This window comes from Labrus bergylta, chromosome 6 (assembly GCF_963930695.1).
Source record: "Labrus bergylta chromosome 6, fLabBer1.1, whole genome shotgun sequence".
Lineage (NCBI taxonomy): Eukaryota > Metazoa > Chordata > Actinopteri > Labriformes > Labridae > Labrus > Labrus bergylta.
In genome coordinates, this window is record NC_089200.1 from 25,003,847 (window position 1) to 25,019,078 (window position 15,232).

At 40.7% G+C, this 15,232-nt stretch overlaps 1 protein-coding gene across 1 annotated transcript in view; it reads left to right on the plus strand.

Moving 5' to 3' along the window:
• LOC109999240 (neuroligin-1-like) overlaps nt 1–15,232 on the plus strand; it is a 166,441-nt gene that overhangs the window by 122,862 nt on the left and 28,347 nt on the right. Inside the window, exon 3 of the mRNA XM_020654246.2 lies at nt 14,980–15,039. Coding sequence (XP_020509902.2) covers nt 14,980–15,039 — 60 coding nt within the window. The remainder of the gene's footprint in view (nt 1–14,979; nt 15,040–15,232) is intronic.

The window sequence follows — 15,232 nt, forward strand, 5'->3', positions numbered from 1 at the left end:
TAAAGAAGATTCTCTATCAAGCTATGTTTTCTTAAAGCAGCCTCACAATCACTCCTTGAACTCTTCCCATCAGCTAGACATGCAGCTGGGATAAAACCACCATCCTCTACTCGAACTCTGAGTCACTACTGTCGCTGAAGGAGTTGTAGTTGACTATAACTCAGTAATGTCAAAGACAGCGTTTCCATGAAGCTGAAGCATGAACCAGCATCACATTGATGCCTTTGGTATCTTTGTTTCTGTCACTTGATGAGACAGCTATTTATTTATTTATTCATTTGACCCTTGTCTGGCTCGGGTCACTATGCTGTATGGTCTGGTGATGTAAATAATTCAACAGCTAGCTTTTCTCCGCCATACTGTACACCTATCCTGAAGCTAATGAGCTCGCTCCTCACTATCGCAGCTTTTCATTGATGTTTTGGCCTCCTCCAGTCCACAGCAGAAAACAACCCCCAGGGAGTTTCTCCAATCAAACACAAACACAAACACAAACACACCCACACAAACACACATACATAAAGATGTCTGACAATCAAGTACTTCTGTGACATTTAGTGATGTTTAAATATTCATGAAGGCACCAGTGCTGCTTCCATGTATGACGGTTACGCTGAACCGGATTTACACACATGGTGTCATCATAGCGTGACACACATCGGTACACTGATGGTATGCATGAGTGCATGTGTGTATAGAATATGTATAACTGGGAGTGTGTCTCTTGTTCAGGCTGTACATGTATATAGGACAGATCTATATTAGTATTTTTAATATTGTATCCTCTTGAAGCAGGTAAACCATGATTCAAATGCTGTAAAATCATGTGAACACTATAGCCTCCATGTTCAAGAGGTCTGGTTCTACCTCTGGACCGTAATCTTGGGGGAGTACTCAGTGTTAATATACAGTGTCCGAACAGTCAACTTTAATGGTTAGAAAGTAAAATATCAGCCTCAGTGATTGGCCTTCAAAACCAATTAGCACGTTATTTATGAATTCCCAGGATGCGATGTATTCTCCTTTAAAGACATGTCTTTAATTACCTAAAATAAGAGCAGGGTGATCGGCCCCCTCTTTAAATGTTTCATCACATCTTTCAGTGATGTTTCACGGCAGAGACAGGCTGGAAAGAGAAGAGCGAAAGCTATGACAGCATAATATGAGCTGGGATTCATTCCCATGCTGCTACATGTACGTGGCTTTTACACTAATTGGTTTTGTCACCATGAAGCCCAGGGCTTCCTTTTTAAGATCTCCTTTACGTCATGTACGCACAGCGAGGGAAGGCAGTTTGGAAGATGCTGATTTTCACTCAAAATGTGGCTTCTGGCTGTCGTGGTAACGCAGCAGGCCCCCATTACATGCAAAGTACGTGTGTACTAAATCTCAGCCTGTTTCACCTTTCTTGTCACTGTCGCTGCACAATGTCTATTTAAGGAAACATAACTTGAAAATAGAAGATAAAGTGGGCTTTTATTGCATACAATAGACAGTTCAGGGTTCTGTCTTCAGGGGATTCTGCAGAGGCTGAATGGTAAAAAGATGAGACAGCCCGAAAACCCCCACAGGAGAGTTTCAGCATTTTTGTTGTACTTTTGCAGCACAAAGACCAAGCGTTATTTCTAAGGTTTAATTTTAAGTGGAAATCAATTAGCGTGTTAGTAATTACACTGTACCCCACTATCAATAACATGGAGACTAATGGCATATATACTCCATCTGTCAAAAACAGAGAGACAGCTCTCGCCAATGTTTTGAATTTAGATTGCAGTACCCATTTTAAACGCAAGTTGTCAGAGTTACATGTTGCTCCTTGGAAATTAAGGGAAATTATGAAAATATTATTCAATGTGTCCTCAATTTGTCCGAAAGGATGCTAATCACGACAAATAGATATTGAAAACAACCATTTTCTGTAATATGACAACGTGTACAAATGAAAAGTTTTGTATTTCTAAAAACAGATACATTTCTTTCTGGAAAAATATGAGAGTTGCAATTTACACTTTAAATAGAAACAGTTTTCTGATCCAAAATCAGTTTTAATGCAAATCTTTAAAAGAAAGCCAATGGGAATCTGCGTCAAAGTTCATATTTTGGGGACAGAAATCGCAAAGCGCTGCTGCTGTTTCTTACAAGAAGACTATAAAGCCATTGAATCAGTGCAGCGCATCTAGACAACGTGATACAAAGATGGCTTTGCCAGGGAAGCATTGGACTACAGGGTGGCCTCTGATTAATGACCGACACCCCAGAAGATGTGCTCAACGTAGTACTCTCTCCCCTCCTTTTGTCTTTGCTCAATCTTCAACTTTTCTAAATCAAAACAAGGAGACATCCATGACTGAGATGTCAGGATAATATGCACGTATTCAGTGTGGTTTTTGTGACTTTGCCTACTTTATGTCAGAAAAAGAGCAGATGTGGCTGTACAAGCTTCACATCCAACTGCTGGCCGGGGCGTTAGCCTCCTCTGCTGACAGTCAGAAGCTCAGCAGCTGAAGCCGTATAGAGACCAGGATCACAGGACACTTTTTGATTTGCTTTGATAGTGTGATAATCTTTAAGATTACCTTGAGATTTCTGTAAAGGCACTAAAATGTCAGCCTCAAGCCTACACTACAAAGAGGTAGGCTTTATAGATGTGCACATGTTGTGATGCACAGTAGACAGCTTCCCATAATACAGATAAATTGAGGGGTTTCTTTGCTGCATTATATATAAAAAACCTGTAATAAACATGCTGTTGGAGCTTCAAATCATGCAGAAATTCAATATATTCTCCTAATGGAGCCATTCCTTATGTAGCCTTACGCAAACATCTTTTTATTTTCTGCTGACTCTTGCCTTAAAGACTAAAGTCAAAATCCATATTTCTCTCTTGTGTAAGTAGGGTCACAAACCGGGGTTTAAAAACTCTGCAGTTCCTGTCATGCCATATTTCACAGAGCAGTGGGTGAACACAGAGCGGAGCTGACAAGTCTCACTGCATGAGGGTAGGAGGCTAGCTTCAAAAGCTGCTTGACTCCCTGATAAACGGACTGGCCACTGGCCTATTAGCTGACAGTGTTGGTCCAAATGAGTCAGTTAACAAAGAGAAAAAGAAAGAAAAAAAACACACACACACTTGTCTCTTTAGATGTGAGACATGCAGTCCTGACACATCCTGAGAAACATTCTTAGAGACTGGACAGTGACTGTTGAACTGCTGTGGCCAGTGGCTCAGTCGTCAACCCGGACTAGCAGGCCGAGATGAGACAGCAAACAATTCCTGCTGGAGGGTTGATTACACACTTCATGTGTGTGACATGTTATCCTCTGGATGAGAAACCTGAAATGTTCTACCACAACTCATTAATATTTCCATAACAAGAGTTATCACGTTAGATAGTATTCGGTGCGCAACCACAGTGAGCGCTATCCCTGTCTGGTGGGAGAGGGGGCCGGGGGGCTTCAGAAGTAAGACGTAAGCCGGGGGGGGGGGGGGCTACCGTCATGCGGCCCAAAGCAGTTGCCCACCTTGCCTCCACCACTTTGAAGTGTCAAAATACCGTCATTACCATCGATATCTCTTTGCAAAGAGGAGAAACGAGGTCCTAGCGGAATTTTGAGTATTTTGAATCGTGTGTTTAATGTCTTATCCAGTGCTTCACTAAAATCTAGTCTTCCCAGTGATTAATATCTGGCTATATCGTACACCTTTGCATGGGTTAGGTCGGTCTCTACTTCACACGAGTGAAATGAACCAAACTGAGCAGGGAACCCTCAAAAATTGGAAGTGTAAATGCGTCTTCCAGTTGTGGAAATGCCCTTTAGAGTGAGTAAAGTCATTACAGCACATGATGTTCTCTCTGTTTGATCTGCTGCTTTGATGTTTGAATAAAGCATGTCCCGGGCCTAATGCTCCCACACTCACATCTCACTCTGAAGGACATTTCACTAATATCCTGCTGTGTAAGACCTCAGCTGAGATTTCTGCTGCTTCGTTCACAAGTCAGCAATTTGATTGCAGGGAAAAATCTTGTCTTTAACCCAAAAATGCAACGTGCTTTCTTATTAGATGAACAGCTCTGAAAAAAGAAATCGGAATAAAAAGCAAAGAGCTCATGACATTTACGCTTCCTCTTTTCTCTCTTTTTTTTTTTTTAAAGCACGCTAGTCACACGTCTTTGCACATGTCCTCCCCTCCCAAGCCTTTCACTGCTTTCTACTGATTCACTGACATTGACAGTGTGGGTGTTTGTTTCTTCAGCAAGCAGTAGAAGAGAGAGGATGATGGAGGAATGCAAGAATAAAATGATTAGCACAAGAGGAAGCGGGGGGGGGGGGGGGGGGGGGGGTAAGAAGTGAGAGTAGATGAAATGGGTTATAGGAGGGAGGGAGAAAGGAAAAGAATTAGAAATGTAGCATGCATACAAGACAAGGTCAGAGGGACATTCAAATTTGAAGGCTTGGAAGGTTTCATATCTCAACTATAGTTTACAGCTCATGCAGATTTCGCCAGTCACTGTTTTTGTTTGTAACTGAATATTTCAGGACATTGGATATGTGATTGGACTGTTGGCAATCATGTTCAGAAAGCAGCATGTGTTGTCTTTGAACGGAGTCTGTTACATCATGGCTGTTTTGTAGCTTTGACAGCCTTTGGCTTTCCCACCTGTTTGTTTTTGGTTTGGGTTTTGCAGTCACCACCAAAATGAATTGGCAATGAGATTAATGCATTGTTATTTTAACCACAAAAAAAATGACAAAGGAAATTCTGTGAAGCAAATGTCATTATTTTTGGCCAAATAGTTTTAGACTGAAATGTGACTGCTACCTTCATTCTGTTTACTTTCTTTACTTTAAAAAAAAATCATTTAGAGTCAATTAAGTGTTTGGTGAAGTAATATGACAAGTTAGTGACAGAAAAACAAGAGTAGCAATAAAAAGATGGATACCTAAATACCAAAGACTTTAAAGGGACACTGAGGACAAGATACAAATGATACCTTTTGCATTAATTAACTATCATTGTGCAATCAGAGCCGCTGCTTGTCAACAGGCACGGCAGGCAACTGTTTGGGGCCCCATGCCAGTAGGGGGCCCCCCAGGGGGTGATAGACTTAAAACCACAGCAGTGACTCAGAATGTGGAAGTATGAAATGACAGTAGGAAACCTCCCTAAAGGGGCCCCATCTCACAATAATCACTCATATAATAGTAGCCTAAGTGACTGAATGATGCATGTTTATCTCTAAATACGGACCAGAGATAAAAAAAAATTAAAAAAAATGTGTTGGTGTCAGAATATTTATAATAGGGGTGGACACTGTTTTGAGCGGCCCCCCTGTGAATTTTTTGCCTGAGGCCACAACAGACTCCAAAATCGCCTCTGTGAGCAGTTGGTGTTATAGCATTGACTATAAGAAGATTTCATCAAACAATCAATGTATTTTTAAGACTGTGGCTGTGTCTGAAACCACATACTACATACTGCTAGTACAAACCAAAACAGACCATTAGCATGCCGTTAGCAACATACTAAAATACGGGTCATGCGACGTACTTCCGGTCCGAGCCCCGTTCGATGAGCAAGCATCAAGCTACCGAATTCATTAGTCCAAAAATTAATTCAACAGCAATATGTAAACATTCATTACTAATACAGCTATGTAGTCATTTTAATATTATTTGGAAACATGTAAAATGTATTTCAGCACAGAACTATTTTTTAAGCCGCTAGTTAGCTGGTTGGCTGGCGAGCTCTGTGATTGGACAGTTTGAGAGCCGCAGTGCATTGTGGGGCAGTTTAGTATGCCCCCGTTTCATACAAAAAATTACTTAAATTCTGGCCGATTTTTCTCATGCACAAAATTGCATACAATGATTTCACTACATACTCAATGTGATGTCAAATTAAGTTTGAATAGTCTGAAAGTGTGGTGTCAGACACAGCCTACTGTTTGTGTTTCACTCTAAAATACAGCAGTACATTTTGGTCAGGTGGGGTCAGTCTATAAATTAATCAGGAGATCGGTGGCATATGCCAGAGGGATAGATGGACTGGGATGTTTATCTTTGTTTGTTTGCTTGATGCTAACACATTATAGAAAATGCCTTTGACTGGCTAACAGCACTAGCATCAAATTGAAGAGGAGCAACTGCACATTTGTTTGCAGATTAAACATTATACATCATAACTACATATTTAGATGACCAACGGGTTACGCAGTACACAGAAACCTACGTTCTCAGGTGCCGGTGGGTTGCAGGATCATACAATTAAAATAAATGAACCGTGGCACACTGAAAATTACTGTCACTTTATTGTGAGCGAACAACGGGTTTCGTCTGTACCTTCCTCGGGTTTGCGCAGCAGAAACTACATAATATACATTTCCTTTTAAAAATTGCACACGTATGTATATATTTTAGACCAATCAAACAAAAAAATCCTACTCATCAGACCATCCCACTGATGTTGGATTCTCTTTCTAGGGAAGGATGGGTTGGCACCCTAGTGCCCTCTACTGACCAGCTTCCACTGGTTGTGACACTTGCCAATGAATTGTTCCAGTTTGTCCAGTTTGTTGGTAGTGGAAAGTTGCCCAAAAGGAAAATGAGATCCTCAACTATTTATATCATTGCTGTGAAGAGTTGTCCGCAGCAGGGCACCGCCATGTTGAATAGCATACCAGTCTCACAAGAATGTGAATCGAAGCATTATCGTCTCTTACTCCAGTTTATTTTTCTATCTATGGTCAGTCTTTGTGCAAAACTTTGATATTGTTGCGTCTAAGCTACATCAGAACATGAACACATAGCTTGTTGGCCGCTTCTTTAGTTGAGATGTTTTTATATATTTTAAATTTATAGTCCTGTCATGTTTGAATAAGATGCAACAAACATGACATTATAATAACAGATGGCACTTAAGATGTGTGTGTATGTTAAGGTTCATTTCAAGGGTTGACTGATCTTTAGAAAGTCTTTTGAAAGGAAAGAAAACTGCTATTTCAAATACGAATGTGAACTAACCAAGGTTGTTTCCGTCGGTGGTAAAGTATTTACGTCTTGCACAATACAACGATGAGTAATGTGACCTATCCACGGCTTGAGTGTCTGGAGATGCTTGTTGATGTTGCATACATGTTTTCTTTTTTTCATTATTTCATTGCCTTTTCCAAGATGGATTGTCTCGTTTGAGACGGGGTCTTAGCGCAGGTCTCGCCCACACGTTTCTGCACAAACAAACCCACAGAATAAAAAGTTCATATGAAAGGCAATGGAGAGGCAAATTTATTTTTCTCGCCGCCTGCTGCAGGATCTTTTCCTGATAACATCAGCAGTACAGTTGTTGTGATACTTTAAAATCAGATTCTGGTTCTCTGCATCATAAAACATGTGTCTTTTTATACATTTATACATTTCGTTCTGCTGATGGAGGTAAATCTCAAAACCCTAATGCCATGTCTCTTCTGCCTTATCCTTCCACATATGCTGCAGGCAAAGAGCCTGATGATGTTCTGGTATATTAATACATCATTCCCCCCACACACACACACACACACACACACACACACACACACACACACACACACACACACACACACACACACACACACACACACACACACACACACACACACACACACACACACACTCCCATTTACAATTGCATAATCTTATGATCTATGTTGGGACACATTTTCCCATTTATATGACATATTTTAGTCATTTCCCAGACACCTCGAACACATTGTGTTACACAGTTGTCTGGATAAATGGCAGCATTATTCCGTCCTCTAAAGCAATGCTGTTTAGATGGATGCTTTCAATTTTATTGCTCATATATGTAAAGTATCCATTTCAAAAGGCTGGAGAATCAACAAACAGCTCGAAACACGAGGTGCAGCTGGAGTAGCTGTTTATGTGACGACGCTTTCCCTGCAGTAAAAACTGTTTGGTTCAGGGAAAATGTCGGAAAGAAAGAAAAAGAAGACATAAAAAATGGCAGTAGTGCTACATTTGTTGGCATGAGGGCATTTGGTCAAGGATGCAGGAAATGATTCAACACAGTTTGTAAAGGACATGCAATCGTGCATGCAGGAAAAATTATACTTGGGAAATAAAAAACAAGAAAGCTGTTGACAGCACTCAACAACAGTAATTTGCAAAATATTGACACAGTACTTTTCTTAAGCGGATTAGCTGCTCTCTTCTGTCGAGTCCTGCAACGTATCCGGCTTTTTATCAGATGCAGAAGTGCAAAAACAACACCTCAAGTACTTTGTCAAACTTGAAAAAACTGATAAAGTATTCTGAAGATGAGTGCAGCAGAACAACTGAAGCAAATCAAATTTCCAAGTGTCAGTTCTGAGCACTTTTTCTGGACCTAAAAATGATTCACGTTATATATCACATCTTGGTCTATGACCCCACAGTCAACATATGAAGGTGTAGTTACCCCTTTAGGGTTATTCTTAAGTATGATCCTCTCAAAATATTTTGCTGTATCACTGAAGTAAAGAGACGTAAAATTAAGATTGCAAAAGCCTGGGGTGGCATTCAGGGAAAATAGACGAGTCAAACAGACATGAGACTACAATCTAGTAGACAAAGACGAACTTGAAGCCATTATGTTAAAATTAAATTGCATACATTTTAGATAAGTGTAACAATACAAAAACTCATAAAATGTGAAATGTTTCCCAACAAGTCCAACCAGCTGTTACGTGTCTATCAACAAGAGCTTTGCCACTTCAAGTCTGAGCCTTCAGTTAGCTGTCTTCAAGCTAACTTTTGCTGCAGAACAAAACTGATGTTAAAGGGACACCTAGATCATTTTACTGTGATGTGTTGTGTATTTCTTCAATCAGTCCTGATTGGTGAGACATGGAGTTAAATAAGAGAGGAAGACACAAACAGTAAAGACAGAGGAGAAAGACCAAGTCCATGGACTACCCTTAAAGTCATTTAACTTTTCAACATGTTCAACCTTTATTGATACACCTCTTGAATACATCCCCTGTCTTCTTAGACTCTCTTCAAACTGTGATTTTGACCTGAGCCCCATCATCACACTTCCATGAAGTACAGTCCCCGTGCTCCCTCACTGCTCTCAGTGTCTGTTAATCCCCCTCATCAGATGGTTTGCAGACGTGCATTAGACTCCCAGTTTTACCTTGGGGAATGGATTCTGTATTTATAGTTTACAGCCTGTAGGGATTTTATCCAAGGTCAGTAGTAGATTACCTATTTGGCTCATTGAGCCGTGCGCTCTGTTAGATCCCCTTTTTAATGTGCATTGGTGATTGATTAAGCCGCTGTGTTTCTATGCTGCTGCAGACCTTGACTGATGCATACAGAAAGCAATATGTATGTATGGATAGCTCTTGTGCTGAATGTGCGATCGATGCATGGACTCTCCTCGCAATAATTACCTCATCCAGGAGATGGGGAAAGCCTGAGGGTTCAGTGTGTTTGTGTGTGTGTGCGTGTGTGTGTGTGTATTATCCTTGCCTCCCAGCCGGCTTTTTGAATCATGGATTGTTGCACAGTGTCAGAGAGCGTGAAACTCCTCTTCATCAGTCTCCAATCAATGTTGATGGAGGAGAGAGGAAGGTATAAGGAGAGGTAAGGGAGACAGACGGGAGGAGTCAGAGCAACTTTAAAAAGACAAAGGTAGAGTATCGATTATAGACCGAGGCAGAGAAAATCAAATCGTTATATTTGCTGAAGTGAGAGGTAGATAGAAATCACAGATGGATAAAGGAGGTACACGTAGAGACATGAAATAGGAACTTATGTTTCATACAACGGGGATGGTTTCGTAAGTATCACTTTTTTTTTTTGTCGCAATCACTCCTATAAGACAAAGCACACACGCCAATCACATTGCAGAACATGGGGACATGGCTCTTTCATTAAATTTAACTTTGATGTGAGAAGAATCTTTTTTTGACATCTCAAAACCAACACTTCATATTGAAATCTTCCTTTCAGTATACAACCATAACCCACTTCAGTAGCTATAATAGTTTTAATGCAACCAATAGAAATGCTCTGGCATCTGGTGGTTGGTGTGTGTGCGCCCCATGTATGGAGGCTGTGTTCCTCCAGGTGGGCGGCCTGGGTTCGGATCCAGTCTGTGGCTCCTTTCTGGCATGTTATTGCCCACTCTCTTTTTTTCTGATTTCAGACTCTATCCACTATCATTCCTCTAAATAAAGGCATAAAAGCCCACAAATGAACCTGTAGGAAAAAAAAAAAAAAAAACATACGCTAATTATGCCTTAAAGGGATAGAACAGTACACTTTTGAAGTGGGATTGTAAAAGGTCCATGTCATTAGTAAGTATTTTAGCCACAGGAAATGTCAGTCGGCTCAGCCACTTTACTGAGAAGATGGCCGGAGTGCAGGCACAGAAGCTAGGCTATACATCGGAGCAGACGGGTACATTTGCTTCACGTAATTTTAAGAAAAATGTTTTCTGCGGGCAATTTGAGAAATAAGGAATAACAAAAAAAAAATCTGATTAGAATGTTCTGAGCAGAACGAGAGTGACGAGCAGACGGTGTTTGAATGTGACGCTTTGACAAGAAAATCAAGATAGAGAGTATAAGAGACTCACAGAGTCGTATAGAGCGAGATGAAAAGTTCCTAATCACGGATCGGGGAAGATGCCAGCTGAGACCTCACCAGTGGTGATGGAGCATGTGCTCCCCTCACACACACACATAGAAAGACACACATACACACACACACAGGTATGCGCTCAGTGACAGGTGGGGGAGTTCAGGTCAGTGTCGGGGCCTCCTTGTCACCGGGCAGTTTACAATTGACACCTGATTGCTGTATGATATCTCTCTCTCTCTCTGTATGTGTGTGGTATTCATGAGTGTACGAGTGTGACTGTGTGTGAGGGCATGTCTGTCTGTCTGTCAGTGTGTGTGATGGGAGCTGTCATGCAGCTGTCTTGTCTGCTCTGATCCCCACTAACCCTCAGTCAAACAACATGCCACTGTAATAGCAGCACATGTGCAGCTCACACAGCCTCCACATCAGTCACATTGACTTTGATACTTTTATTCTCACTGCCTGTCAAGTTACTCAGTCCAACTTTGAACTTCTTCTCTGTTTGCATGCTCAACATCAGTCTCTGTGCCCATTTATTTCACAGGGCTGGGAGTTTGCAAAGCATATTTTGGTGCACAGTATGTTTTTGAGTGCCCGATAAAAACATCTAATGTGTGCATTTATCTCGTATGATATCAAAGTCAGCAACCTCTCCATCCATGTTGACCACATTGTGTTAACGGATGTCAGTATGAAGATTTCTGACCAACATGTCTGATCGAATTGAGAGAACAAATGCAAAAAAAAAAATGTTTCCACTACCAACCACCAGAGGCTTGTTCTGGCTCTTTTTGTTACTCATAACAATTTTAACAAGCACAGGCATAACCTCTGACATCCTTCAAACTTCCCATCTCCACTTTATACCTTTAAAAACCAACATGTGAGGTAGCCAAGCAGGTCGAACAAGCTTCAAGCACAGTAGAGCCACAATACTCTGTGTAGACGTTAAGACAAAGCGGGTACAAATGTTCATGCAATTACATCATCAGAAAAACTTTTTTTTTTTTTTTTTTTTTACACTTCTCTCGGGGATATTTGGTATTCACGATACCATAAAAGATAATTTTGTAAAGTTTAAATGAGGACAGTATCAATAGGTCAAATTATCTGACACAAATTATGCTGAAATGCCAGGGGGCAGCATGGAAATTATCTTGTCTTTACACTTTAAAGGACAAATATATATATATATATATATATATATATGTAAGATATCTACTAACTTAAATCAAAAAACAATGCAGCAGCCAGTATGTCCTCCTTCTAAGTTTAGATTCTGGTCTTGAATGCTCTGGATTTGTTTGGACCAGAGAAGGTTTTAAAGCAGCGTCAATACAGCTGTTTGGACGCCCCTCTGTTGGTTTGTCAGGCATTACATATTACAATTACCATTACATATTGCTCCTTTGAAGAAATGTTGAGTCCAGCGCTGTAAGGTGAGCTGTCAGAGGTCAAGGAAAAAGGGCACCACGTCGCTTTGTAACAAGGAAAGATTTCGAAAAATGTTATTGCACAGCTCAAATTTGTGCTAAAATATCCTAAATCCTTTTTTCACAAAATGCACAAAAAGATAAGTGCTAATCTGTCCAACATGCATGTGAAGATATGCAGACAGGGAGTTTAAGACGCTAATATCCATAAAATAAAAAAGCCACATTATTTGATGTGTGGTGTATGCATAAGTACAGAGCCATCTATTGGCCAGCAGAGTCTGAGCTAACAGGCTAACACGAGTCTCTGCATTGCTTTGACAGTGATCTCTCTGTGCATAGACTCTATAAACAGGTAACACATCCCTCGACAGCGCACTCTCCGTGTTCCTAAGACATTTTCACATTTTTTAAAGAAGCGATTCCTCGCGTCTTGGTGCTTATTCAGCACATAGAAAGTGCGAGTCAGCTCTTGCTTATCAAATTGCTTGTCAGATTCACAAAAGAGGGCTGGGAGACTGCTGTAGGACAGAATGATATGCAGGCAGCCTACTTCCTCTTTAAAGTCCCTGCAGAGGAATGGTTGGCCTTGAAATAAAAGCAGCAGGATGGTGAATGATGGAGGAATTATTACTCATCAGCATGAGCCTCTGACTAAACGTCTCTCGGACCTTTTCGAGTGATTCATCGCCCATTCTCTATTCAGTACACAGATGTGCTTTTTAAACCGACACTGTCATTGGAGATTTCATTTCATTCTTTAAAGCCACCGCCAAACAGAGAGTACCTTTTTGCCTTTGTCCTGTTGACTTTTACTGCTCTATCAGTTTTTAAAAAATCTACTGGAATTGAAGCTGATTTGCATCAAATTGCTGGCTATTTGTTGCTGTGGCTAATGAAAAGGATCAGAGCGGTCATTTCCTCATCTGTAGATGGCTATTTTTAAGCCCTGTGGCATCCCATGTTGTGGATGTGATGGTTTATATGTGTAGAGTGTGTGTGGGTGTGTGTTTGTCTGTCTGCTGATATATTATTCAGACTTCCTGTCTGTCATGCACCCTGCTGGCACACCTTGTTATTCTGCATGTTTTCAGATCTGTTTCTGAAGCAATTGTGTGTGTATCTCCTGGGGTGTTCTTTGTGTGTCTTCAGTGAGTGTGCATGTGTGTGTCTGGGTTTCTTTGTCACTTTTGTTCGAGCTGGCATGTGTTTATGTCTTCTCTTGTGAAAGTTATTTGCATTGAAATGATGACTTCTTCGTTTTTAGTAAAGAAGCAACTGACAACTCCCCCCCCCCCCCCCCCCCCACAAGTCTAGTAATTGCCTTAAGTTCTGACATTTTAGCCATTCTAAGAAAACCACAGAGCACCAGTTAATAGATACTCATTTGCATAATGGCTGCATGCATTAGCCGGTTAGCTAAAGGCCCTGACACACCAAGGAGATCGTCGGCCATTGGGCCTAGTTGGACTGACAATGAGCGATTGTTTTTGCGGTGTGTCCAGCTCCGTCGCCACATTCCACAGTCGGCCACTAGTTGTTTGCTGACTGCTTGGTGTGTCAGGGCCTTTAGCTAACCGGCTAATGCATGCAGCCATTATGCAAATGAGTATCTATTAACTGGTGCTCGGTGGTTTTCTTAGAATGGCTAACGAGCCGAGGTTGCATAGTAGAGGTGGTCTCGGCCCGCTTTCAATCGAAAGTATGCTCATTGACCACTGAAATTCATGCAGTTAGGTACTAGTATTATTGATCAAATGCAGACATCGAGTTGCACTTTTTAGTTTTGTGACTGCAATGGTGTAGACAAAATTGTCCGACGTTGGAGTTTTTGTTGTGCCAATGAGATCATTATATAGCTCACTACATAGACAAAGTAAGGAGTCATGGACGAGTGCATTACTTAGGACACAACCTAAGTCTGCTTACCAGCAAAGCTCCCTGAGTAACTTCATTCATTTTTAGATTTTGGAACAGTGACTTCCAGAAGTTTCTATCATTTTCTTGCTAGCTTACCATTTTTCAAGTCCGTATTACAACCTAAGCTAACTGGCTAATGCCCTGTTTTGCATATAGATTGGTATTGACCCTCTTATTTAGCTTTGACTAAAAAAGTACATCAGCCATATGCCACTAAATGTGATGGTTTCATTGTCTTCTTTACAGTCAGGGGTTACTTCTGAATTGGATGTTCACCTACGTATGTTGCTCAAGGTTTTCCCTGTGGTTTTCTTAGTTTACATAATTGAGACAGGAAGCGAAATAGAAATCATTGTATGTGGTCTTTAGATGAACTGAGTCTGCATGTATTAGTCCACACACCCACACACACACAAACACACACACACACACACACACACACACACACACAGTAGACAAGCTAAAAATACGACCGGGGGAGTTTGTCACATGCTTCTATTATGTTCTTTGTTCTTAAAAAATTCACTTTCTCTTCCAGCCTCTGCCTTTTTTTTTTCTCTGCTACTGTGATCATTTACAAATGCTAACAAAATGTCTTTGATATGTATAATTGCTGTTTTGTGTATGCACTGTTTCAGAAAGAAGGTGTATGTCTTTTGATCCTAAGAGGTTCATAGCCTCAGCTAAATCTTCATTTTCAACAGAGAACTAATATTTTTTCTCACCTCTTTTTTTTCCAAAAGCCCCTCTTTTCTTGCTCCTTAAAAAACTTTCTTAAATACATATACAGTGAAGTCCTACTGTAGACATATGAAGTGGACATTGTGCTACCCAGTCTTGTGACTGTGAAGATTTTTCCCCCCAAAAAAAACAAAACAAAAAAGGGGGCTATGGAAAGATGAATTGTTGACATACGTTCTTATCTTTTGAGAGCATCTTTTGAAAGCTTTGTGTGTTCTTGATCACCCTGTTTTCCTTCATCTTCTCCTTCTTGGTCCTATAGGTCCCCTTACAAAGAAACACACTGATGATTTAAGTGATAATGACCGCACGGACGACGAAGGTATTTTTTCCCCTCGATGCCAAACTGATTTGCATGACAAAGGGAATCCAACTTACCTTTTCTCCTCCAATTTTTATCTTCTTTGATTTTCTTAAATTTCTTGTCCTTTTTTTGAACGTGATGGACATTTTCTTTTTGCTCTTTACTCGTAAACTCTCTTTTTGGGCTGGATGTGTTTTGTCCTTCTCAGCTT